We start from the raw sequence: 25,122 nt of genomic DNA on the forward strand, positions 1-25,122 counted from the left end.
TGTTTTTCATACCCGTATTGCGGCTAAAAAATTTTTTCCTCTACCCCCCGGGCCCAAATAAATAAAAAAGTTTTGAAAAAAAAAAAAAAAAAAAAAAAAAAAAAAAAAATCCCCCAAGTTTGATCTTCCTTATCAACCACAATGTTTGGAAGGCCAAAAAGAAAGACTTTTAAAAATATAAGACATGATTTGTTAAAAGCCCATTTGATTCCTTGCCTTTAGTAGTACTTACTGAAATATTTATGAATGAAAGGATATTATGTTTGTAATTTGCTTCAAGACAATTCAAGTTTGGGTTTGGGGAAAGGGACTTTTGGGGAAGAGTAGCAATGAAACAGAAGTCACCACAAGTTAATTTTTGTTGTCTGGAGTTGGTTATGGGATAAATTATACTATTCTCTCCGCTTTTGATTATATTTGAAAATTTCTAAAATACAAAGTTAAACTTTAGATCATGAATTGTCAAATTCTAAAATCTTTTTGTACAGTTAAAGCAACACAGAAAACAAAGAGCTGGCTCAGAGTGCTTGATTACATCACATGTACAGCGTGGCTTTGTGCCCGAACTTTGCTGTAAACTCAGTGTTCTGGGATGTAGGTGTCGCACTTCTGTGTGTTTGCCCTGCTCCAGACTCTGTGTGATGGCTTGTATAGCCTGACTCATCTGGTTTGCTACACTCCTGCCAGTCAAAGTACGGACTGTCAAGGGGAGAGGACAGAGTGGAGAGTGGGGTTGTCTGCATGCTTATATTATGCCCTCATCACGTTCTTCTTTCCTTAATAGGCTGAAGATGAGGAGGGCTATAGAAAACTGATTGATCAAAAGAAAGACAGGCGTTTAGCTTACCTTTTGCAGCAGACTGATGAGTATGTAGCCAATCTGACCAACCTGGTTTGGGAGCACAAGCAAGCCCAAGCAGCCAAAGAGAAGAAGAAGAGAAGGAGGAGGAAGAAGGTACATATCCTCATGGTGGTGGCTAAGTCCAGGGTGTATGGGTAGGGATAAGTTTAGGGCGAGTATTGCTCTTTAAGTACTACTTCCTACACTGCTGAAGGTTTCGATGATTGAATTGTGAAAATTGCATAAACAGGTATGGCATGAAAGTGTTGATTAGGTATTTTAGACAACTATTGGAGATAAGAGTATAAAAATTGGATGTACTAAGCAAAAACAATGTTGTCCATAAATCATTGTCTAAGATTTTAAATTAAGTACATGCAGTCAATTGGGAAAGGAAAATCAGACACAAATAAGTGTTTGCTTAAGTTTAATGCTAGTATGGCAGGGGATTACTCAATTAAGAAACTGGAATGAAAATTAAGAAGAAAATGCAGTGTACAGGTTAGAAGAAGCCAGAGGGAGACATAGGTGATAGTTACTTGGACAGATGGCAGTGCCAAAATTGTTCATTCAGCTCTGCTGTCCCTGTGTCGCAGTGAAGCAAGTGTGCACATTGGAGTTTTAGGTAATTACATAAAAAAAGAGTCCTATGTGAAATATTTCATAATCATCATGAGAAATGAAGGGTAAGATTTAGAATCTATGCAGATATTATATCTCCACGAGTAACCTGCTGAGGATAGGCCTGTGAATATGGATCCTCTTTGAAGCTTAAGTAGTCTAGTAATCTAGTTCTTGGCTGACAACTGTGTTTTCATGATAAATTCTGTTTAGGCCAGGTACAAACATCAACAGGAAATCAGAATTGTAAAGGTTGAAGATTGGTAGCATTTAATCATTCATTCTCTACACTGAATAATTGAACAAAATGTTTTTCAAAAAATAATTAATTTCACGGCCTCTGCATTTTCATACCTGTTTCATAATTAAGGAGGAGGAATAAATGATTAAGAAGGCACATTCTTGCACTGATTTTTTTAGTATAAGATAGCTTGCCTCATTGTGAAGATGAACGAGAGATGACTCAGGGCTTGTGTTTAGACATTTTGTTGGTGAGGAATACCTCATTTTCTTGTCAATGTAGCATTATAGACTGCAAAACTCCAGCTCCAAATCCTGCCTTAAAAAGATGTTTCAGAGTTGGTGAGGAACATACAGGTAAGGGGGAGGGAAGAATGATGGGGAAAAATCATGTAAATGTAGTTATTATTACCACTGAACTGTACACTTAAGAATGGTAAATATGGTAAATTTTATATGTCTATTTGACTTCCACAAAAAAAATCTTAAAAAATTAAAAAGAAACTACTGACATATTGACAGCAGAGAAAGAGAATTCTAGAATATTCTGTAAGTGGACCCCATTAAATGGCAGTTTTAGTTTTTCCTAATTCAGCCATGTGTTCTGCAGCGATAGTCACTGTTAGTGTTTTTAGTTTTAAAGTTTGTGTTTTACTTTCCTTTGTGATTAAAAGATAATGACCCAGAATTGATTCTGGCTTATGATTAATAGCTTTCTGCCATGGTATTAGATAGCTGCATCATCATAGGCAAACAAAGATGCACAATTGATGCACAACTGAGTGTTGATGATTATTATGCCTATATTTTTATGTTAATCTGTACAGAACAGGGACCTGTCATAATTATTTTTCATGGTGCTGCTTACTCCGCATGAGCTGTAAGATGGCATGCCCCTTCAAACTCTGGCCTTGGATTTGGCGATAGCACTTATTCTTTGTGTCTTATGCTTTCACTCAACCTATGTTAACTGAATACTTACTATGACCTAGGTCATGTGCTGCTAGAACGCTGGAAGAAGGAGGGTGGAATGGTGAGGAAAAGCATCCGGTCCTCTCTCACAATTTAAGCAGAGAGAGAAAAAGAGAGAAAGAGAGGCTAGAGCAATATTAATCCAACTTGCACCCAAATACACAATTACAAGTTGGGTTGAATGTTATGGAGGGAAACTGTTTCCAATTGGAGGTGGGGCCTGATTGCTTGGCAAATGAGTAATGGATGTCAAAGCCACTATTGTCTACCTTACAGATACCTCTGAGTATCTCTTATTGTCTCACGTGATCAACGTGCAGCATTTTTACTTTACTGTCAGCCATGTACCCTTCCCTGCTTGCTCTTGGGTGCCTAGCATTTGAGCACTCCCTGCCCTCAGCAGGACTAAGGCGGAGTGACTCTATTTCCTTCCATGGTATCTTGCTGGGAGAAGTGGGACAAAGAAGGGGAGGGGGAAGGAAAATAAACTGAGGCCCTTAGCCTTTCCAGGTACCTGTCACTTTTCTGGGGCTTTGAGGCTTAGTTTGGAGTGAATTACCCAGTTCCAGATACACCTTTATTCAAGTGCAAAGGAAGGGGATGCTTTCAAAAGCTGATTTGACACTTTGGATTATCTGTAGTTCTTCTTCCCTCCATTAGAGTGAATGATTGGGAGTTTCTTGTTCTGGCTTGTCTGTGGTGGGGGAAAACTTCTGTGTCTATGAGCATAAAAATCTGTGGTATCCTTTTTAGCACTTTACCGTAGTATTAAATATTATACTATACCTATCAACATTTAATTAAATTAACAAATAACTTCAATAAACCCTTGTTTTGAGAAAATATAGTTTACTCAGTGAGCTAAGAGCTAATAGCACTAAGCTGGTAGCAACACTTAAAGGACAACTAAACTATAGATAACTCTTAAGAAATGTGCTGTTAAAGATGAATATGAGGCCGGGCGCAGTGGCTCAAGCCTGTAATCCCAGCACTTTGGGAGGCCAAGGTGGGTGGGTCACCTGAGGTCAGGAGTTCAAGACCAGCCCGACCAACATGGTGAAACCCCATCTCTACTAAAAATACAAAAAATTAACTGGGATTGGTGGCAAGTGCTTATAATCCCAGCTACTTGAGAGGCTGAGGCAGCAGAATAGCTTGAACCCAGGAGGCGAAGGTTGCAGTGAGCTGAGATCGTGCCACTGTACTCCAGCCTGGGCGACAAAAGCAAAACTCCTTCTCAAAAGCTGATTTGACACTAAAAAAAAAAAAGATGAATATAGTTGACTTTTTCAGTTACTTTAATCTGAAAAATATTACCTTTTACTTTCAGCATGAAACTAGTGTACAATTTTTTTAGAAAACATTCCCTAGAAGAACAGAGGCCTCTGTCTTTCTTTGGGAATTTATTGTGTTTACTTGTTGCTAGTTGAATAATAGGGTAGGTTTCCTTGAACCTGTTATGACTTTGTTTAATTTTCTCATTACAGACATTTTTATGAAGTACACATATATAAATCATTTTGCAGCTTCTCATTCTCAGCCTGGTCTTCCATTAAAGCCCTTGAAATGGAAGAAAAAGAAATGAATAATCTTTTTAAGTATCAGAGAAGGCATAATTTTTAAAGTATTGAAATCCTAGTTATATGAAGCTAATTTCTTTGGTGTTGCAAGATGAATTTGCTGTTATGTGCATTTAGCTTGACCTTGAGGTTTCCTGCAGGATACAAAAGAGATTGGGGCTAGATAAAGCCACCAGGGTATGTGTAAAACTAGGATCAAACGTGGGTAAATTAGTAAATTGGACCACTGTCTGAATCATCTTAGCAGGTAATCTTTTAAAATCACAACTGCATAAGAAAATATATATGCTGATTTGCTATTATTCTCTTGTAGGCTATTTCATTAAAAGATCTATTACCACAGTGCTTCAGTCTTGTGGTCTGTAGGGAGGCTATAGGAATATTATGTACCCCATAGATTTCTAGTGAGGATTACATGGGAAAATTTATCTAAAGCATGTAGAATACACCCTGTCACATAGCAAGTGCTCAGTAAACATTATTTCATCAAGCAATTCTATTTTACAAAAGTGGGATCACGATTATAATGTGGTTATGTTTTTCTGAAAATAAATCTTTTTGTAATCTTTTTGCATATTCTTTGTGATGTTGAATCAATAATAATTGGTCACCACTTTTTTTCTAGTTGGAAATCAGTTGAATAGTAGTGTGTAGAATATCTCTGAGGACAATGACAGAGTCTTTAAATATTGAGGCATGCAGAAGAACAATGAGGATTTATCACAGGTGATTCACTCTGCCTACCACCGTGTTCCCCCAACTCCTGCAAAGAGAATTTTCTAATTACATGGCCTCTAATTTACAAGGGTTCCTGGTAATAATGAGGCATCCCTCATAGTACTTTAGAGTACCTTTTTCCTTAAGCTGTGGCTAGGAGCTCATGCCAGGAGCACCCCTGCTTACTGCTTAGAAGTCTAGCAATTTCAAGGGTTCCGTTTCCAGAGCTGTTGACGTCAGCCAAAAATAAATATTTAATTCTCCCTTCCACATGTTTCAATGGGATGTACACCAGCAGGACTGTCCTCTTGTTGTTTATTTATGACACTTTTTGGAAACACATGATACTAATGGGCACATACTCGGAATCTCTGAGGCAACACTAGGCCAGATATATTCTTCACTGGAGTGTTTGATTTTCTTTCTAAATGCTCTTTTATCCTGTCTCTGTCTCTCTCTTTTTCTCCTTACCAACCTCTATTATAAGTAAATCTCAGGACTGTGGTTTTGGCAGGGGGAAACTTCCTGGCATAATGTATTGGTCAACATAGTGGTAGGAAATGTGTTTCTATCCTGTTTAGATACCAAATATCACAATAGCCTGCCATTGGCACAGTTTTCAGTAAAAACAGCATGAAAAACAAAGCAGTAATATTATTGAGACATTTATTTTAAATTCAAGCTGCTTCCTGATTCTTCTTAGTTTTTTTATCTCTGATATTTTCCCCAAAGATTATATGCTTAATTACAGCTTTACTCTACAAGAGTTTCATGAATAAAAGAAAGGTTCTAGCATAGTTCTGGACATTTGAGTGGAGGAACTATTGTGAGGGTAGATGGACACAATGCCACAGTGATTAGATTTATTTGACTAGTTCAGTGTCAAAATGGGTGAGACCAGAAGTTTGGAGCAAAGTCCTGTTTAACTGGATCGACCAGTTACTTGAATCAAAATGTTCAAATTTATTTTCTCTCTAAGAAACAACCCAAGTAATGTGCAAATGCCTGTTAATTCGATATTCCTGGGCATTTTGTTTATTGCACGATTACCTATCTTAATGCTCAAAGGTTCACTTAAATGACAGTGAAAATAACTCAAGTGGTTTTGAAAGCGAAGGTTTCCAGCGAAGCAGAATGGGTCCTTCAGATACCAATGCATTTGAATGTTGTTTCAGCATATTATAATAACATCTACTGGGGGATAAAGTACATTCATTTTATAATATAGATTGTAAAATACTTGATTTAAAACTGTTTATGTAATGAGGCTGTTTATAGCCTATGTTGCAGTAATCTAAATAAAATGCCCTGCTGAAGTCTTGAGTTCAGCTTACACAGGATTTTCATATTTAGAGATTTCTTTCCCTCCTCACCACTGTTGTTGATTGCTTTTTATAGCTTCTGCAAGGAAGATGGGTAGCCACACGGATACCTTTGTTTATGAGCATTGCTAAATGGAAGATAAGAATTGACATTGGTCTTGGAAATTGGGAACCCAAATTGTCCTTAGTTTGAGTAAGTTTTAGTTATGAGTGATTTTTAGTTATGAATTATTCCTATTGTGTCCCCTTGCATGATTAGGCTAATTATATTCCTCCCTTCCTACATAAGCATAATTAGTTCTAAACTCTTTTGCATGTAGGAAGAAGCCAGTACCAAGTTTCCTGTTCAGTGTTTTGTTTGTTTTCAATCAGTGGAAATAAGTACAGGCATCAGCCATTAATATTGACAGCATGTGTTTGCAATTACATGATGTAGATAACTACATGTAAAAATTTCTCAGGTGGCAGGAGACACTGTAGCAGCTGCTGCATTCACACCAATACATTTCATCAGGTGCTTAGAGAGTGTCCGAAAGTCAGCTCAAATAGTAGACCAGTCACAAGCTCTTGGGTGTTAATTTTGAACCAAAAGAAGGGACAGTTGTGTTTGTTTTGCTTTGTTCTTTGAAGTTTTGAGATACAGCATGAGTTTGATGTGAGCACATGGGCTTATGAAATCACACCAACCAGTTGTGTCATCAAAGTGAAGGAATCCAAAGCATGATGGGAGAAGTTGACATCTCTTGCCATGGAGTAGACTGCCACCTGGCCTCTATCGAGTCTAAGGACAGGGCATGCTTGTGAGAGAAGTCACACATAGCACCAATTCAATGGCTAATTGTATGCATGCCCTTAACTATTTTATGACTTGCAGATGTGTTGGCACCTATTTATGATAATAATTTAGTAATATATGCCAAGTGGAAAGTACTGTTCTTTGTGCTTCCATTCATCCTTCAATTACCAAATATTTATTTAGTGCCTTTTAAGTGCCTGTTGCCCTTGTAGGTGTGGTAATGCATCAGTGAACGAAACAGACAGAAATCCCTGACCTCATAGCCTTGTGAAGCATTTTTCAGGAAATGCTACAGCAAGTCTTAAATATAGACATAAAAGAATAGTCCTTGGACTATCATTGACCCTTGTACAATGTGGAGATTGAGACTGGCACCCTATATATTACTTGTGACATTGGATTGTACATGTTGAAATAGTGACCCAGTCCTATAGAAGCCGTAGGATGTAGGCACTGTTTGTTACCATTTCTATTTTATATAAGAGGAGACTAAGATGCAAAGAGAAAATGATTTGCTCAAGACCATGCAGCTAAGACCTCTTGCACTTAATTACAGAGAGCCAGGATTCAAATACAGTTTGTCTAATTCCAGAACCAAGTGTCTTAAATCTAATATTACTCTGCCTCTCAAATTTGATACCTAATAAAATTTTTAAAAAACAGTTCAGGGGATTTTAAGTAATGGAAGGGACTGACTATGAGACAGTTTTTAGATAACAATCTAGCTAGTCCATGGTATATTCATAGGAAAGTAGCCTTTAGAATAGTTTTGATTATATTAATATATGATGCTTCAAGCTTTTTAATGTACTGTTCATTGAAATGGTGATCCAATTCCACTTGCTAGATAATTGAAATTGGCTTATTCATTGTCTCATTTGATTTTCTTTGTTGGCCAAATTTGTAGCTTATTTCTGATTTGTATGGAAAGAATGATAGGATTAATTGACTTTCCCCCATTAATTAAAACAGTCCCCTGAGTATAGAGCCTGAGAATTCCCAAAATGGAACCTTCAGTGAGTGGTAGCAGGGATGGCTTCTTTTTTGAATTCAGGGGTTCTGCCATTGTTCTCTGTGTCACTAGCTTAGATGTAAAGCCTGATGCTCTTTGAAGCTGATCATTTCTTTTGAGCTTATAAATATTTTCACTTTCGGGTGACATAAATGTAAATTTTAATTTCTTGGAAAATCATAACCAAAGGGAGTATTTTATTTTCTACTGTTTGGTATAAGTTGCATTTTTTAATGCCTTATGCTTTGGCATACATATATACATACATACATGCACATAGATGTATTTTTGTTAAGAAAATTGCATTGTAAAAGAACTACAGAAATTTCAAATGTTTATGGAACTGCCTTTCTTTACTATGAATAAAAGGTGGATTTTAAACTTTAAGTGTTTTCATAAAAGCTATTTTGTCAAAAGACAGTGAGTTATTTTCATAGAAGACAAAAACATGGAATCGATATCTTAAGTAAACGAAGTTCAGCTCATATTGATTCTGTATCATCATTTTTTATTTTTAATTAACTAAAGAGCCCAAGGGAGGAAAGCTCATTTTCCCAAATATCTTGGTAAAAGAAATGACTACCGTGTTTTTTTCTCATTATACCATGCAGAAACAGTATAGCTTTCCAGCAGTAACTTTAAAATAGGGATTCTATAAAGGTGATTTTAAAGATTGCACTTACAGAGGTTATCATAAGTGGAAGAAATTTTAGATGATTTTGTGTATATTACAGATGAGACTCTCTTGGATATGTACAAGATATGACAAAATCTTAACTTTGCATTTAGGTTGTCTTTGGGGCACATAGAAGCTAGTGGACTAAGATATTGGAATATTTAAGAAATGGTAGATAACAGAATTCTTCATGAGACAACAGTAGCTGTATCAAATTTTCCTTTATACATATGGTAGAAATACTATATATTATGAAAGAAATTTAGTTGGAATTAAAAACATCCAGGGAACTCACAGAGTTTTATATTATGTTTTTATGCCCATGGAGTGATTCATAGCTTATTCTTTTTTTTTTTTTTTTTTTTTTTTTTAGAATTTTATTTTTTTTTTTTTTTTTTTTTTTGACTTTTATTTTAGATTCGGTGATACATGTGCAAGTTTATTACCTGGGTATATTGGGTGATGCTGAGGTTTGTGTAACAGTTGATCCTGTCACCCAGGTAGAGATCATCATACCCAATAATTAGTTTTTCAAGCCTTGCCCCACCCCTCCTTCCCCCCTCTGGTAGTTCCCAGTGTCGGTTGTTGCCATCAGAGCTTATTCTTGATGGGCATTTTAAAAATGTTGTTCTTCATTGCTGAAGGAAACTTGCTTAGCAGATAGGAAAGCTTACTAATTATGTCAAGATTTACCTTCCCACTCCCAAACACGAGAACATTTCAGATTCTGACCACTGTCTTGAGTCTGCTGTGTCTTAAGCTCTTTGAGTCCCTGAAGACACAATCTACAAATCTCCAGTGTGCTGGCCTTAGAGCACATCTGGCTTTAAGTGACTCTCTACAAGTTGCTAATAAAATACATGCTTTGTCTCAGCAAAGAGAAATGAACATAAAAGGCATTAACACTTAAGCTGTTAGTTAATAATGGGTAGCAATGAAATTACGTTACGTACCAAAGAGTTTTACCAGGAAGTCCTTTACCCCATCGTCTTGGTTACATTTAACATTTGACATTGTTGTTTTGCAGAAGGCTGAAGAGAATGCAGAGGGTGGGGAGTCCGCCCTGGGACCGGATGGAGAGGTAAGGGATTTTCATCCTTTCCGCTGTGTTCTGCTGAACGGAGTGCATACTATGTTATTCTTACACCACTATTTATTGTAGGTGAAAATAGTAATACATTAGCATAGTAGAAAATTAGAATAATACAGAAGAGATACAGTGAAAAATAATCTACTTGCATGTCAGACTATCAATCAACTGATATTAAATGTCTTACATACTATTTCAGAATTTTCTGTGCACGTATAGTCATATATTTACAAATATATAAGGTGCATAAGAATCTTAAATGATTCTATAATTATATTGCCCAGTAAATGATACAGAAACATAAAATATGACCTAGTTTCTTTAGTTTATTATTAATTTGAAATTATAAAAATACATAAACTGCAGAAGTCACATATTTGATTAACTTATTTTGACATTTTTAGTAGGCTTGCAGTATAATGTCTATATGTATATTCATCAGCCTATTTCTAAAATTCATTTCCTACTAGTTTCAATATTCTCCTGAATCATGAGGATACAATTATTTATTTATTGGATTTTTTTTCTGAAGAATTTAAGGTTCCCTTCCAGCGATTCACAATGAGGAGGCACACTCCCAGAACAGGATGGGAAGGGAGTTTGTTTCAAATTATCTTCATTTTGTCTCACAAATTCTGATAAACCTACTTGGAGGATTGGAGTGGGTGGGAGGTTGCCACTCCCCATTCTGGTATCACTCTGCACACAGTTATATTGTGAATTCAAATAGCGGAGATGCAGAAAAAAAGACTGAACCACTATTCAATGCAGAATCCTCTTGAACAATAAATGTTACTTAACCACTATAATCCATCACAAGGAAAGAAAGGATCAGGATAAATGTCTGATGTGTAAGAAACTCTGTGGGCTGTTATGAGCAAAGAATACTATATATTAGAGCACTTAGAAACAACTCTAATTTGCAAAATCTTAGCCTTACCTTAGTATGCCTCCCATCGGTCTATAATTAACAAGCTCACAGGGAGAGATTTGCCATGTTAACGTAATAGCGTTCTTATACCTTATTATCTGTTGCGAAAATTAGCTACTGATCTTGGGCTTGTGACATATATCTTTTTTTCTTTTAATCTTAACACATATGTCCTGTTTGTTAAGGCTTGCAAAGTGGACATCTTGCTCTGTTTTGAAGTAATGTTCTTGTTATTATGCTCTGCTGTTCTCATTCAGTGCTTTTGCCAAAGTTCTAATTCCATCTACAGTGATTTCCAGTTTTCTTAGAGGCATGACATTAGCACAAAAACAAGCTATATATTATAATGGTTCACGAAAAGAGTATGATTTTTCCAAGGGAAATGATAGCAAATGGTAGATTTCCTTCTTTATCTCTTGAGTATATAGATGACCTTTTACATTAATGAGGAAGAAGTGTCATGTTGGCATGCAAAGTAATGATGTCCAAAACCATTGCTTTAGCACACACAAAAGAAAAAAATGACAATCTGGAGTAAGCCTTTTTCTTTTTAAGGTTATTTTTGTGGATAATTGCGAATATGTTGTTTCTTATGCTGACAGGGCTTTGTTGAGGGTGTAAGGGAAAAGAACCATTGGGTATATGTTTTTTGTTTTGTTTTGTTTTTGGCCATTTCCTGTAAGATGTAGAAAATAAACTATAGTGTACTGTAGGTTATCCTGTCTTTCTGCTTAATTCCAATTGAAAGTAATTTAGGAAAAATTTTGGAATTCATGAATTGTCTAAAAATTCCATTTTTATTACTTTTCAGGAGATAGATAACTTGAACCACTCAGGATCAGGCACTTCCAAACAAACATTTTACTTAGGGATCTGCTCCTAGAAGTACAGGTCACTTTGTAATCAAGAACATTCATTTGCTGCTGATTATACTCAAGTGTGATTCATGTGTTCCTTGGATATACTAGTCTAGTAATGAACTTTCGCTTAATCTTGGTAAATTTGCCAGATTTCAGAGAAGCAGAGCTTTTTTCTGTATCACACTCATAGTTGCCAGTACAGTAGTTGGGTTAGATACCTGGGGCGTTAGTTTTGGATAAAGAACCCTGGTTCTGCAGAGGTCAAACCAGCCACTTATGAGATGACATGGGTTATAATACTTTTTCTGTTGTTCATTCTCTCTGAAACCATGACTTGGCAATAGTTGTTATCTGGGAAGTACTCGTTGAGGAATTCGGGGTTGTTGGTTACAGATGACCAAAATCAACTCTGCCTGATTTAAATAAAAAGGGAATGTGTTGATAGGATAGTGGGTAACTCATCAGATCTCCAGGGTTTCGGAGGAACTTGACTCAGGGCTATCCCCGGTATCATGCTCTACAACTGGTCCAGTGAGGACAGGCTGTAGTTGGGAGCAGGAAGAAGCTTGGCATGGGAATTACTGCTTTCCTGGCACTGTTGCCAGTGTGGCCTGTCCTGCACCAGTACACCTGTTGGTTCCTACACCCTTGAACTTCTGCCTCCTAACTCACAGCCTTGGTGATGCATCTGGTTGGTGGAGCTAAGGTTTGTGCCTGTGTCTTAGCTGCCAGGGAGGCAGCACTTTCAGTTTCTTTAGTGGGAGGTAGGCTCTCACCTCCCACCAAAACTCCTTAGGTAGTGAAATTTCCAAACACAGAATAAGGTTTTAGATGCTGGGCAGCAAAAATGCTGAGAAACGTCCAGCATAGAACAGAACTGGGAAAATGTCATAACACCAAGCTGTGACATTATTTTTTTCCCTCCTTTCTAGCCCATAGATGAGAGCAGCCAGATGAGCGACCTCCCTGTCAAAGTGACTCACACGGAAACCGGCAAGGTTCTGTTCGGACCAGAAGCACCCAAAGCAAGTCAGCTGGATGCCTGGCTGGAAATGAATCCTGGGTAAGGCATGAAAGCAGCGTTCATGGTGTTCTTTTTGCTTTGTAGATTTTGGTAATCTTGAATAATCTCGAAGGTAAAAGTACACAGCCTTGCTGAGATGGTTGAAGTTGTTATTTGGATTTGTCTTTTACACACAGAATGTGCTATTAAGTCACGTGTGTCTTTATTGTTTTATAATTTAAAAAACTAAGCCCCCTCCTCTTTCTCTTTTTTCTTAGTTATGAAGTTGCCCCTAGATCCGACAGTGAAGAGAGTGATTCTGATTATGAGGAGGAGGTATGTATGTATCTCTGTTTGGGGTTTATTGGTTAGAAAGCTGGCAGAGGAAGAAACTTCTTCCTGAATGTAAGCCCAGGCCTGTGTCCTTCTATCGTTTCTTCCTCCAGGATTGGCCTTTGGGTGACAGCTGGGGCTAAGGATTTACAAATGCTTTGATGGTGTATGCCTAGTGGGACAGTGATCTCTTGGGAGGGCCTGGCTATTGGGGAAACTTGGCACATTCTAAGTTCACTTAGAACCAAGGAGAGAGAAGCTGGCATTAACTTGGAGGTGGAGAAGTGGTCTTTTGGGGAGAACTGGAGATGGATTACTTTGGAAAGGGCCATGCCATACCTCTAAGTGATTCACACTGAGAATTAGCTACCAAAAAATTGTGAAGTTCTTCAGACCTTAGAGTCTGTTTGCAATTCTGAGTCTGGAGACTTGAATGAAAAGGGCAACATGGGCTTGGTGTAATTAGTTTATTGATCCTCTTGATTTCTCTCCAGTTGTGATTCTTGTTTGAATTCCTTAGATATGCTTGTAACCCAAAGAGAACTTCTCAGTCTCCTGGAAGCAATACTTAGTATAATTAGAACCTAAAGTGGAGATCTTGGGTACTTTTAATAGAAATTGAGAAATAATAAATATTTTTTAAATCAACTACATAATAAATGTTTAATAATACCAAATAGAAGGATTAAAAGAAGATTTGATCTCCTTCATGAGAGCATTGTTAATATATAGTCATTAGAGCTGATGTTTTTGAGAGTGCCGTAGGACCAGGTAAAGCAGCCTTACCCGTAATAGCTTACCAGGATCTCAAGACTATGGCTATTTTCCTTCTAGTTGTGGACCTGTGTTTTCCAAGTTGGCTTTCCATGAGTACTTAATGCTTTTTTAAAGAGGAAGAATAATAAAAGTTACATTACAAAAAAGCATAATCATTAAAAAGCAAACGCAGTTGGGTATAGTGACCCATCCATGCCTGTAATCCCGGCATTTTGGGAAGCTGAGGCGGGAGAATTGGTTGAGTCTAGGAGTTCGAGACCAGCCTGGGCAACATGGCGAAAACAGTTTCTACAAAAAATACAAAAAATCAGTGGACATGGTGATGCATGCTTGCAATTCCAGCTACTCAGGAGGCTGAGGTAGGTGGATGGCTTGAGCCCTGGGCAGAGGCTGCAGTGAGCTGAGCTGATGCCACTGCACTCCAGCCTGTGCAACAGAGTGAGATCCTGTCTTTAAAAAAAAAAAAAAAGCTAACACTTTTTGGGGCATGCTATTTTTCCCCCAGTGACTCTATCACTGAGGTATTTTATTTAAAGGTATCTTGTTTACTTGGATGAGTGGGCTTATATATGACCTATTGGAAGAATCTTCTCTTTGGGTAAGAGAGCCAGAATGGGCAGAGATAAGCTATAGCAGGCTGCCTAGCCAGCAGGTGCCAGCCTGAGGATGACAAGCACAGACAGCCCTTGTCCCTGAGCCCATTGCTTGGGTGTACTGCAAGTGAGCCTTAGGGGTCAGAAGAGTCATGTCCCCTCTTGGCACTTTATTTCCTGGCCTGGAAAATGAAGGAGTTGTGCCAAGACCTTAGCTGACTCTCTGCTTCTAAATGATCTGCTGTCATAAGGTTTGATTTTTCTTCTTGATAGCATGTCAGTTCATACTATGTCATTTAAGAGTTATGGAGGAGCATGGTTCTCTTTAAACCTGCCTTTCAAGGAAATTCTACCATATGATCTGGAAAGATTTAGCCTTCTGTACCAGGTTAGTAGTGGACGGGATGAACACTTAGTGATGCTTTCAAATGAGTCAGCTGGATGCAGTACGCAGTTGAGAAGTGGGAGATATTGAAATCCTTTGCCAAGTTATTAAGAGTTTTTAATCTCAGTACTCTGCAATGTTGATGTGAATCAGCCACAGAAAGCAGTGTGCTTACAAGATCCAGGTCCTCATCAGTGGACATGTATGGGGCCATCCACATCCCATGGGCATTTTCAGAGAGAGTGTTTTTGTGAGAAGGAGGATCCTAAGATCTCTTACAATCTGGCTTTGTAGAGAATGCTACTGAGTGAGAGCAGATATGGTCTATAGGACTCTGATAACCAAATAATGATAAATATTTATCTTTCTGGCATGATGTTTACATACTTCTTGGGAGCAAAGGTTCTAGTGGATCCTTAGAAGGTTCCCTTCATTCTCTCATTTGTGATTTCAACAGCAGTGGAATGGGGGTATTGCCTTGCTTAAGCAGATGGTAAATGTACTTCCTCCCTGAATTGTATGATCTTACTTCATTTGTGAAGTTGAATACTAGTTCCTTTTTTTCAGAAAATGTCAGTCATAGAGATTTTCTTATTAAAGTGTAATTTCCTCCCTATCTTTTTTCCTTCTCCAGGATGAGGAAGAAGAGTCCAGTAGGCAGGAAACTGAAGAGAAAATACTTTTGGATCCAAATAGTGAAGAAGTTTCTGAGAAGGATGCTAAGCAGATCATAGAGTGTGTATTGAGTTTTTCCCTGGGAAATGCATTGCCTGAGGATAAGGCTTCGTGAATTTTCTTTTAGGAAATTTTGTTTAAGGAAGGCAGCTGACTTCATGCCCACACTCTGCTTGAAACTGTTTTTAGAGGTCACCACTGAGCTCTGGGTTCCCAGGTTTCGGGGTTTCATGTTGCTCCCCTCCCCTCCCCTACCTTCCCCTCCCCTCCCCTACCTTCCCCTCCCCTCCCCTCTCCTCCCCGTTCCTTCCCCTCCCCACTTCCCTTCCGCTTTCTCTTCCCCTTCCCTTCCCACTTTTTTCACTTCCCTTCCCACTTCCTTCCTTTCCTACTTCCTTCCTCCTCTCTCTCCTTAATCGCCTCCTGCAGCTCAGGCTCACTTCTAAGCCTCACATGTGTCGTCTGCACTTCAATCCCAGATTGAACTAATGAAACTTACCTCCCTAACTGGCTGCTTGGCTGCCTCTCCTGCCTCCCTTAATGACATCAGCACTCTCCCTGCAGTCCTAGTGAGAGATGCCATTCCCGTCTTACTCCTGCTGCCACAGCCAAGTTGACCACCAACTCCCGCCCAGCCCTGTACTCTCTCCAACCCTCTGAGTACCCTGGCTCTTTGTCTCATCTATTCCTTTGGTCCCCCCCTCAAGGGTTTACACATTTCTTTGCTTGTATAGCTCTACTATTAAAGGAAAACTGTTGTGAAACAATATGCAAAAGAGAAAATTTTAAAAGATGAGGTCTTTTCAGAACCAGAAATAGACGTCCTCCTATTTCTCCCTTTTATTCCATGGCTGTGTGCCCCACTTTAGGGACCTTCCTTTTACCAGTTTGCCCTGATCCTTCACTGAAGGTATTAAGAACCCCCCTCAAAGGTTCCTCATTGCCTGCAGAATGACAGACTAGCTCATGAACAAGGCACAGAAGACAGAAGCCTACCTTTCCTCCTTCCTACTCTTTTAATGTTGGGTCGCCCTCTCCCCCTGCCCTCCCGGGTTTAACCAGTGTTCTGTGAATAGGATTTATCTTTGTATCGAATAGTCTGGAACAGCTTTGTTGGCAAAGTGTTCATCTGTAGGTGTAGGATTCAGGCTCCTATCTGTCTTTTAGGTCAAGGGTATCTGCATTTGAATCCTGGTTTCACTGCCTTTTATGTGATCCAAACAAATGAAGTAACCTCTCTAAGTCTCAGGTTCTCCACATGCATAAAACAGGGATGAACATCCTAATGCCTTTTGTACTTGCTTTTTGTGAGGATTACAGATAGTGTATATTAACTGCATGGCAAGCAGTGGTTGATAAATCAAACACACTTATCGCGGCTATTTTAGGTTCTCAATTCATCTTTTGAATCAAGTAAACACATGCTCACGCTTGTCTGTGTGTGAATCTCCACTTTTTCCTTTCCCAGGACAGCTAAGCAAGATGTTGACGATGAATACAGCATGCAGTACAGTGCCAGGGGCTCCCAGTCCTATTACACTGTGGCTCATGCCATCTCGGAGAGGGTGGAGAAACAGTCAGCCCTCCTCATTAACGGGACCCTAAAGCATTACCAGGTAATAGCATGGTTTGTGTTTCCTTGGCAAGTCGTAACCATTTACCTGAGTTTGGTTGAAGTATGTCATGCACATGTTGACTAAGAGGTTTTGATGATGAAGAGACATTTTAGGCCACATCATTTGTAATGCTGAGATTCCTGTCATCATGCCTATAATTCTTCTTTTACAGTACTTCATGTTACCATCTTAACTAGGGAATGCCATACCCATTTTCTCTTTTATACTTTTGGGATGAATTCTAGGTGATCTCTGCAAAATGGAAAACCTAGCCACATTCTGTTAAACTGGGGAACATCCATGCCTCATCTTGAAGTAGATAAAGTATTTCTTTAAAATTTTTAGGTGTGACTGTGGTTTTATTTGCCATGGATTCAACTCACCTAGGAGAAGCTGTTACATTTATGCCTTTTCTTAAGACACAATAGGCCAGGTGCAGTGGCTCAGCACTTTGGGAGGCTAAGGTGGGTGGATCACTCGAGGTCAAGAGTTCAAGGCCAGCTTGGCCAACATGGTGAAACCCTTTCTCTACTAAAAATACAAAAATTATTATTTTTTTTTCTGGGTGTGGTGGCAGGCGCCTGTAATCCCGGCTATTCCGGAGGCTGAGGCAGGAGAATCGCTTGAGCCTGGGAGGTGGAGGTTGCAGTGAGCCAAGATCACACCACCATGCACTCTAGACTGGGTGACAAAGCGAAACTCCATCTAAAAAAAAAAAAAAAAAAGATGTGAGCATCTGTGCTTTGATTAAAAATTAGGCCAGTGTTTGACCTGACCTGTCTGGATTGAGGCTAATTCCTGTGTTCTACCTTCTACCACCTTGTGATGTTTTCCAAAGTGTGTTCCATGAGACATTTGTTCTATGACTTGTTCCTTAAAAATTAAACAAAGAGGTTTGTGGTCAATAATGTAACTAAGATTACCATAGAAACTACCATTCCTAACTTGGATACTTGTAAGCGTGAGTTGAGGGTCTTATTATTGATTATAGGTATAACCCTGGACTGCCCCTCGACAACAGCCAGACAGGTCACCCTGGCAGTGCCCCCTCTTGTTAATTCACATGCCCATCAGCACACTCAGGACTCTGCGGAAATCAACATGTAATCCATAATGCACGTCGGCATCGTGCAGTAAAATCACTTATTTGACATTGTTTAACATCGTATTTCCCAAACTTCTTTGACTACCAAGCCCTATTTTTATATCATCAATTAACATCCTGTAAGACTAGCGTCTTCTAGGAAACACTTCGGAAAGTGTGCTTGTTGGCGTCAGGTCCTCTCCACTCTTAACTTGATATTGCGTCTGCTGCTCTTGCATAGAGTGCGGAATATAAGGACCGTCAGTACAGTACCGCCTTATGTGTGCTAAAGCGCGAGCAGTTTTTACCTACCATTGCTTTCGTGTCATTAGTGTATCTGTCAACACAGTACAAATGACAAATAATGCCTTAGTATTGTCATGCAAACAATTTTGACCTTGTGGATCTCCTGCCAAGATCATGGGGACCCCCCGGGAGCCCCCGAGCACACTCTGAGGACCACTGCTCGGGCCTTAGTAAGGTCATGTTTTCTCCAAAGACCATGTCATAGTAGTTTCATCTTATTTGGCCTACCTGACATAGATCTTAGCTCATAGCATGTTCTAATAAACTTTTGTATATCTCTGTATGGGAGATCCATCTTTTGGATTATTTGTACATAACTTTTAATGCCACATGGATTTTCTCCTGTCATCCAACACCCTTCTAAGGACTCTTTATCACTCCCTTTTCAAACCTAGTTCCTTCTACTTCCATATGTGAATTTTATGCCTCGTGTTTCTGAGCTGCTGTAGATTCCCTGAACCTGCCTCGCACTGCCTCTTTCTGGGTTTATACCTCATGAAGGTCCTTCTTCCTGGAATCTTGACTACCCCTATCTGCCTGATGAGAACTTTCACATTTCTCACAAACCAGTTCAAGTTGTGGCTCAAACCCTTCCCTGATAATTCTGTCCATGAGTAAGCTTTCTATCTTCTTGCTTCTTGACAGGTTTTTGTGTCATTAATATTTATTTAACCTTGACATGGCTGAGGTCTTCCTGCTACTCCCAAAGAGCCACATAAGCTTGGTTCAATATCCAAACTTCCCCCCTGGCCAATTCTGCCAGTTTCCAGCCTGAGAAAGTACAAATTACGCCCCACAATTTTTGTGAACTTCTAGTCTCCTTTGCTGCTGGTTTCTGCTTCTGCTTTGTATTGAATTAACACAAATGCAAAATTCAGCCCCTTTCCCAATTTTCACTAAAAAAAAAAATTCACTCCTATGGAGTATCCAACACGTTTCTTATATTTAGGTGACTTTTCTCATGAGCGTGAGTTGAGGGTCTTATTAGGTCTAGTGGTTTCAGAGTCACATTTGCAGGCTGACAGCTTGTTGTGTCTACTGTTTGTTGTATAATAATTTCCCCTCTTTCCCTCTATCTTTTGCCGATTGTTTTGGAGGTTCTTCTTGTTTCTCTTCTTATCTCTCGGTGTTGCTGTAGTTCTGCAGAAACCTTTAGGATGGCTTTGGAATCTTGCACAGTACGAAGTATCTCAAGTGGCTTATGGGAGTATTGCTTCGAACCAATGTAGTGTCTCCGTAAGAGAAATTCTTGTCAATACAGTTTTATATGTATACATACACATTGGTACTGTCAGCCACTTCTTGGTACATGTGTATATGCGCCTTGTTCATTGTTTTCTCTTTGATTCAAGCTTCTGAAGGGAGGCATGCCTCTTACAGACCTTGGTTTCCATCTGCTGTAGCTCCTTGCATGGCCCCTTGCACAGGATGGTCATTTAATAAATATTGTAAATAAACTAATTACTTGCTTTGTTCTTACATAAAAAATTAACATTTCCCTAAGCATAACATCATTAGCAAGCTAAATTGACTTTAGAAAAAATATATATAATTGATTTTATCATTTAAATCCAGCATCTGTGGTATAATGGTGGAAGGGAATTGTTGGGTGGGGGATGATGGAGGTTTAACAGCTTTGTATTTTCACCCAACCTTACTTTTGTACTTAACATGGGGAATCTCTGGTGCAGTGTTTGTGTACTTCAGAAATCTGTTGAGCATGCTTCCAGCCAATCAGCTTCCAGTGTGCAGCCTTTGGGGAGTACCCACATTGCAAAGTTTCCATGTGCTGCCTGAGAACTTTCTCTCTGCCAGGAAGAGAAACGTCCTCCTGTGGTCCCAGCAGAGTGTCCCTGGCTCCCTGGTCACTCTGCCTTCCCGCTGAGAGGATCTCACGCTGGGGATAGCCTTTTTATTACCAAAAAGGCTGTTTCTGGTAATCTGTGATCTGTGTGCCAAATCTGCCTTCACACTGGCTTTTTATTCTTGGAGTGGTTGGGTTAGAGTTTGGTTTGGGCTTTTTCATTTATTTTCATTCTAGAATGTCATATACTGTAAAATACTAAGTGTGGATGAGCGACAAAGCTGCTTTAAAACTCACCGGTATCCTACAGCCTATCATTTCTAAATCTGATTAACACTCAGCACCTGCCAAGCAGCAGGAATGATTATTTTAAATTCCTTTTTACATTGGTGCTCATATTTTAAATTCTTTTTGTATTGGTGCTTCCCCCATTTTCCTACTGTGGGAAACCCAATGTATAGCACTGAGGAGTTAAGAAGTCACAGCCTCACTTGAGTTGTATTAGTATTAATTACCTGTACAGATCTTGGATAATTGAAGCAATTACTCTTCATTTCAGCTCCAGGGCCTGGAATGGATGGTTTCCCTGTATAATAACAATTTGAATGGAATCTTAGCTGATGAAATGGGGCTAGGAAAGACCATACAGACCATTGCACTCATCACTTATCTGATGGAGCACAAAAGACTCAATGGCCCCTATCTCATCATTGTTCCCCTTTCGTAAGTAAAGTCATTTGTTCTACAGTCATTGTTCTGTATGTTGTAGAGTGCCCTATTAGTAGCTTGTGGTTGTTTTTCACTTAAGGCGGAACTGTAGCTTGTAGTAACCTAAATAAGACTACCAAGAGCATGTAACCTGGACTTAGGTTTTAATTTCCCACCCCTCCCCACCCCAGCCTGTTTGATTGACTATTTAAGCACCTGATTGAGTGATTTCATCAGCCATTAGCGTTACAGGTCTACACAGCTTGAACACTGCATGGTGAGTGTTGCTCATCCTCATTCTTTAAAGTGGCTCACAAAAGGGAAAGTGTGTGTGTGTTTGTGTGTGTGTGTGTGTGTGTGTAAAGTTTCTTTGATTTTTTTACCTTATTCCATTTCCAAAAGATTATATATTCTTAAATCTTCCTTTTAAAGCAGAATATAAATCAAAATCATAACTATAAATTTTGCATTAAAATAACCTTCGTATGTGCACTGAGGTAATGTTTCAATCAGTTTGCCGCTTCGTAAGGACGAGCCTTTGCCGTTCCCTAGTACATTCCCAGTACCTCACCCACTGGGTGGTTCTTAGAAGGTCTGAAGTGGGCACTACCGAGTAAGGGCATAATGATTCACAAGCTCCCTCCCTGGGTGTTCAGTGTGTCTGCCTGTGTGTGTTAGGTTGTAGCTTTGTTTACACAGGTCTTGTTATAGAGCTCAGTGCTGATAAGAACTTGGACCTTCAGTAAGAAGAAGGATTCTATTAATATTATTGTGTTTTCTTTGAATATTTTTCTGATGAAGACTATTTGCAGCCCTTTTGTATGAGTTATCTGTATCTATAATATTTAGGCGTCTTTTGCATTTAATCTATGTTTTGAATGGTCTGAGTCATATATGCAGTGACTCTTTGGGGGCTTTAAATAAAAGTCATTCAGTATTTCTTCCCCTGTTCCCTCTTGACATATTTATTTAATGTTTTCATGTGATTTTGTAATTTCTTCCTGACTCAGCTTTTTTCTGAACTTATGTGGCTGTTTATAAAGATTCCCAAAATCATTCTGGCAATTGCTCTTTTTCAATATCATATTAACATATAGTTTTTTGCTCTCTATATTTATGTATTCTTTAGTTTTTTTCTTACAAGATTTTTTTTATGAACCACAAACAAACTTGTTGTGTTTTGTGACAGTTTATTTTGAACTTACCTCTTATTTCCACAACTTTAAAATAAATATGTTGTTGAGATACATTATATTCTGTAGCACCTTTCAAGGTGAGGCCTGAAAATGAATAACATCTTTTTAACCATTGATTTTTATACAAATGTCTTTTTTCTGTATTTTTTTTTTGTTGTTGTTCCATAGGACTCTATCTAACTGGACATATGAATTTGACAAATGGGCTCCTTCTGTGGTGAAAATTTCTTACAAGGTTTGGAATGCTGTATTTATATATAAATGTGGAAAAGCAAAAAATAGACCCTATTTCCTTCATTCCATATGCACATCTGTGAACTGTATTTGGTTGTAAAGTTTTGTCATGTACATCATGTACTAAACCGTGAGAGTTAATCATCCCAAGAAGATTACTGTAATAAACCATAATTACTTTCGGATAGTGAAATCCAGAAGAAAATTGTTAATTATCATATTGCAAGGTTTCTGATGAGAGTAATACAAATGACAAATATCGCACATTGTGTGTGCTGCTGACTGGCTCGCCGTGGGCTGCTACTGTGCGGAGTGTTCCTGCAAAGTCAGGCGGTTACCCGGGTGCCCGGGCTGCCCGCTCCACCTTCCCAGTAGAAGTGGAGCCTTTTAGCAGAAAGTCACTGTCATTTCCATTTCTCTTTGCCCTCCCTCTGTCTTTGGTGGGGAAACCTTTCTAAAAGAGACCTGAAAAGGGTCAAGATGTGTGCAATTTACCCAAGACTTCCTAGTGTATAATAGATCAGTCTATGAGAATGTGTGTCTGTGCATTATTCAGTCACATGTCTGATATCATTAAGCTATGAATAATGAGAAAAAACGCACATATATGTTCATTGGATCATGCATATATTTTTTTCTTTCCTTTAGGGTACTCCTGCCATGCGTCGCTCCCTTGTCCCCCAGCTACGGAGTGGCAAATTCAATGTCCTCTTGACTACTTATGAGTACATTATAAAAGACAAGCACATTCTTGCAAAGGTATGTTTTAAAAAAATTATTTTGTCTCTGATATGGACCATCACACTGAAATGTGAAGTATTGCCTACATCAGTAGTATAATTAGATCCTTAGATAGCTTGTCCCTTTCTTTATTTTTTATTTTTTCAGAGTTTCATATATTTTGGTCACGGATTTGATTTCATGCATGCTGTGTGTGTGTGTGTGTGTGTGTGTGTGTGTGTGTGTGTGTGTGTGTGTATGATTGATCCTGGGGCGGCTCTTACCTATTCTCTCCTAGTTCATGAGTTTACATCTCTTAAAAAAATTCACCTGGTTCCTTCTGCAACTCTTTTTCTCTCCAGCAGCTTTGAACATGCTCGGGAAAGAAAGAATTGTTTTTGTTGCCCTGAGATATTGTCAGTAACTTCATTCCTCTTGTGCCTTTGTCTCTCCAAAGATGAGCCAGGCACCTCCCCATATGGTCTCTACCATATGAACATTTATCCAAGCCGTGGCTTTTGTGGTAGCATTGTTTCAGGTTTTTCCTGGTGAAATAATAGACTATCATTGTTGGAATTTCTCAAGGCTGTTCCTGTGACTATTTATTTGGAGCTGAGAAAGAGGTGTTTCTGTGACTAATATGTCTCCTAATTTGAATGTCCTCAGTTGTCCTTTAGCCACAAAGTAGTAGTTTTCCCCCTCATTTATATCATCTTGTCTTCTAATACATTCGTGTAGAATGATGGAAAGTACCGTCTTTCATGGAACAAATAATGAAAACTCAATTTTTTTCTCTAGTAAATTTTTTTTACCCCATGGTGTTTTGAAAGCACTCTAATCTGAAACTAAGGTATGTCCAAAATTGAACAGAATCTCTATTTCTGGGGTCTATTCTTTCTCTGCATTAAACTCTTGCTCTGGGAACTGAGAGTTCCCTTCATGGCATCATAGGAAATAACAAAAAGGAAATGTGTTCCCAGGGGAGGTTTAATAATTGAGATGGCACTGGCAACAATGCTGTGTTCCACCTCCTCACACTCAGAGATGAATTTGGCAGTGTCAAAAATGATGTGTTTTCAATATTACTATGGGAATGTGTTTGTACAATTGAGATCCTTTTAAAAAAATTCATTTTGTGTCTTCTGCATATGTATTTCAAAATTCATTGGAGATGCCTGATAACGAGATGCATTGCTTTTATTTGTTACTGGAGAAATGGAGCTATAGAAAGGGGTAGTAATTTTTTCTAAGTGGAAGACCTAATTAGTAGTAGACCCAATAGCAAAATCAAAGGCCTCTGATTCCTTAGTATTTCATAAGCTAAATTAGGCAGGAAAGTAGATTTAGAATATTTATTTAAATATGTTTTTGTCTGCTTGCCGCTTTTCATGCTATTGGTAAGTTTGAGGCAGTTGATTGTACAGCTTTAATTATCCTTAAACACTTTTCTTAAAGGTGATGGAGGAAGGAAAAAAAATTGGGGTAGTTTTTTTTTTTTTTTTTTAAACCCACACTGACTATGATTTTATTCCTTTTCCCCTGGCGTGTCTGGTGCTTCTAATGAGGAAGGCAAGGACTGTATAGAATACTTTCCTCATCTCGCTTCTCTCTCTAGGAGCTTTGCAGCGGGATCTGGGGACATCTGAGCACCAGATGTTTTTCTTGGCCATTGCCACTGTTTTGTAGAGAATGAATAGGCTTAGTGGAACATTCCTCATTGTTCTCACCTTAAAAAACTAACTCTTAAGAGGACTGAAGGGTAAGTTATGAGAGAGGAAGGGAACTGTGTAGGCAGGAAGGAGGACTGGGCCATGTAAGCTTTCTAGATGTTTTAAGCGATAATCACGTTGGGGAAGTTTGCTGTATTTAATTCTGCAGTTTTGGCATAAATAGAGGAATTATATTTTCGTATTGCCTTTTCTGCCAGTGAGTAGATCCTTTTATTTTAGATAAAACAGGGGTCCTAGATCTGACAGGTAAGGAATGTACATGCATTGAGGGAGTTTGGTTGTCAGAACTAATTTTTGAAA

At 38.7% G+C, this 25,122-nt stretch overlaps 1 protein-coding gene across 5 annotated transcripts in view; it reads left to right on the plus strand.

Annotated features, from left to right (window-relative positions):
* Positions 1-25,122, plus strand: part of SMARCA2 (SWI/SNF related, matrix associated, actin dependent regulator of chromatin, subfamily a, member 2) — a 180,190-nt gene that overhangs the window by 45,499 nt on the left and 109,569 nt on the right. For all 5 annotated transcript variants that reach the window (XM_032291007.1, XM_032291010.1, XM_032291009.1 and 2 more), the window contains exons 9-17: positions 785-955; positions 9,805-9,858; positions 12,591-12,721; positions 12,940-12,997; positions 15,384-15,484; positions 16,893-17,040; positions 20,794-20,957; positions 22,307-22,373; positions 23,021-23,131. In XM_032291007.1, coding sequence (XP_032146898.1) covers positions 785-955; positions 9,805-9,858; positions 12,591-12,721; positions 12,940-12,997; positions 15,384-15,484; positions 16,893-17,040; positions 20,794-20,957; positions 22,307-22,373; positions 23,021-23,131 — 1,005 coding nt within the window. The remainder of the gene's footprint in view (positions 1-784; positions 956-9,804; positions 9,859-12,590; positions 12,722-12,939; positions 12,998-15,383; positions 15,485-16,892; positions 17,041-20,793; positions 20,958-22,306; positions 22,374-23,020; positions 23,132-25,122) is intronic.

This window comes from Sapajus apella, unplaced genomic scaffold, assembly GCF_009761245.1.
Source record: "Sapajus apella isolate SASKATOON/1434 unplaced genomic scaffold, GSC_monkey_1.0 scaffold24, whole genome shotgun sequence".
Lineage (NCBI taxonomy): Eukaryota > Metazoa > Chordata > Mammalia > Primates > Cebidae > Sapajus > Sapajus apella.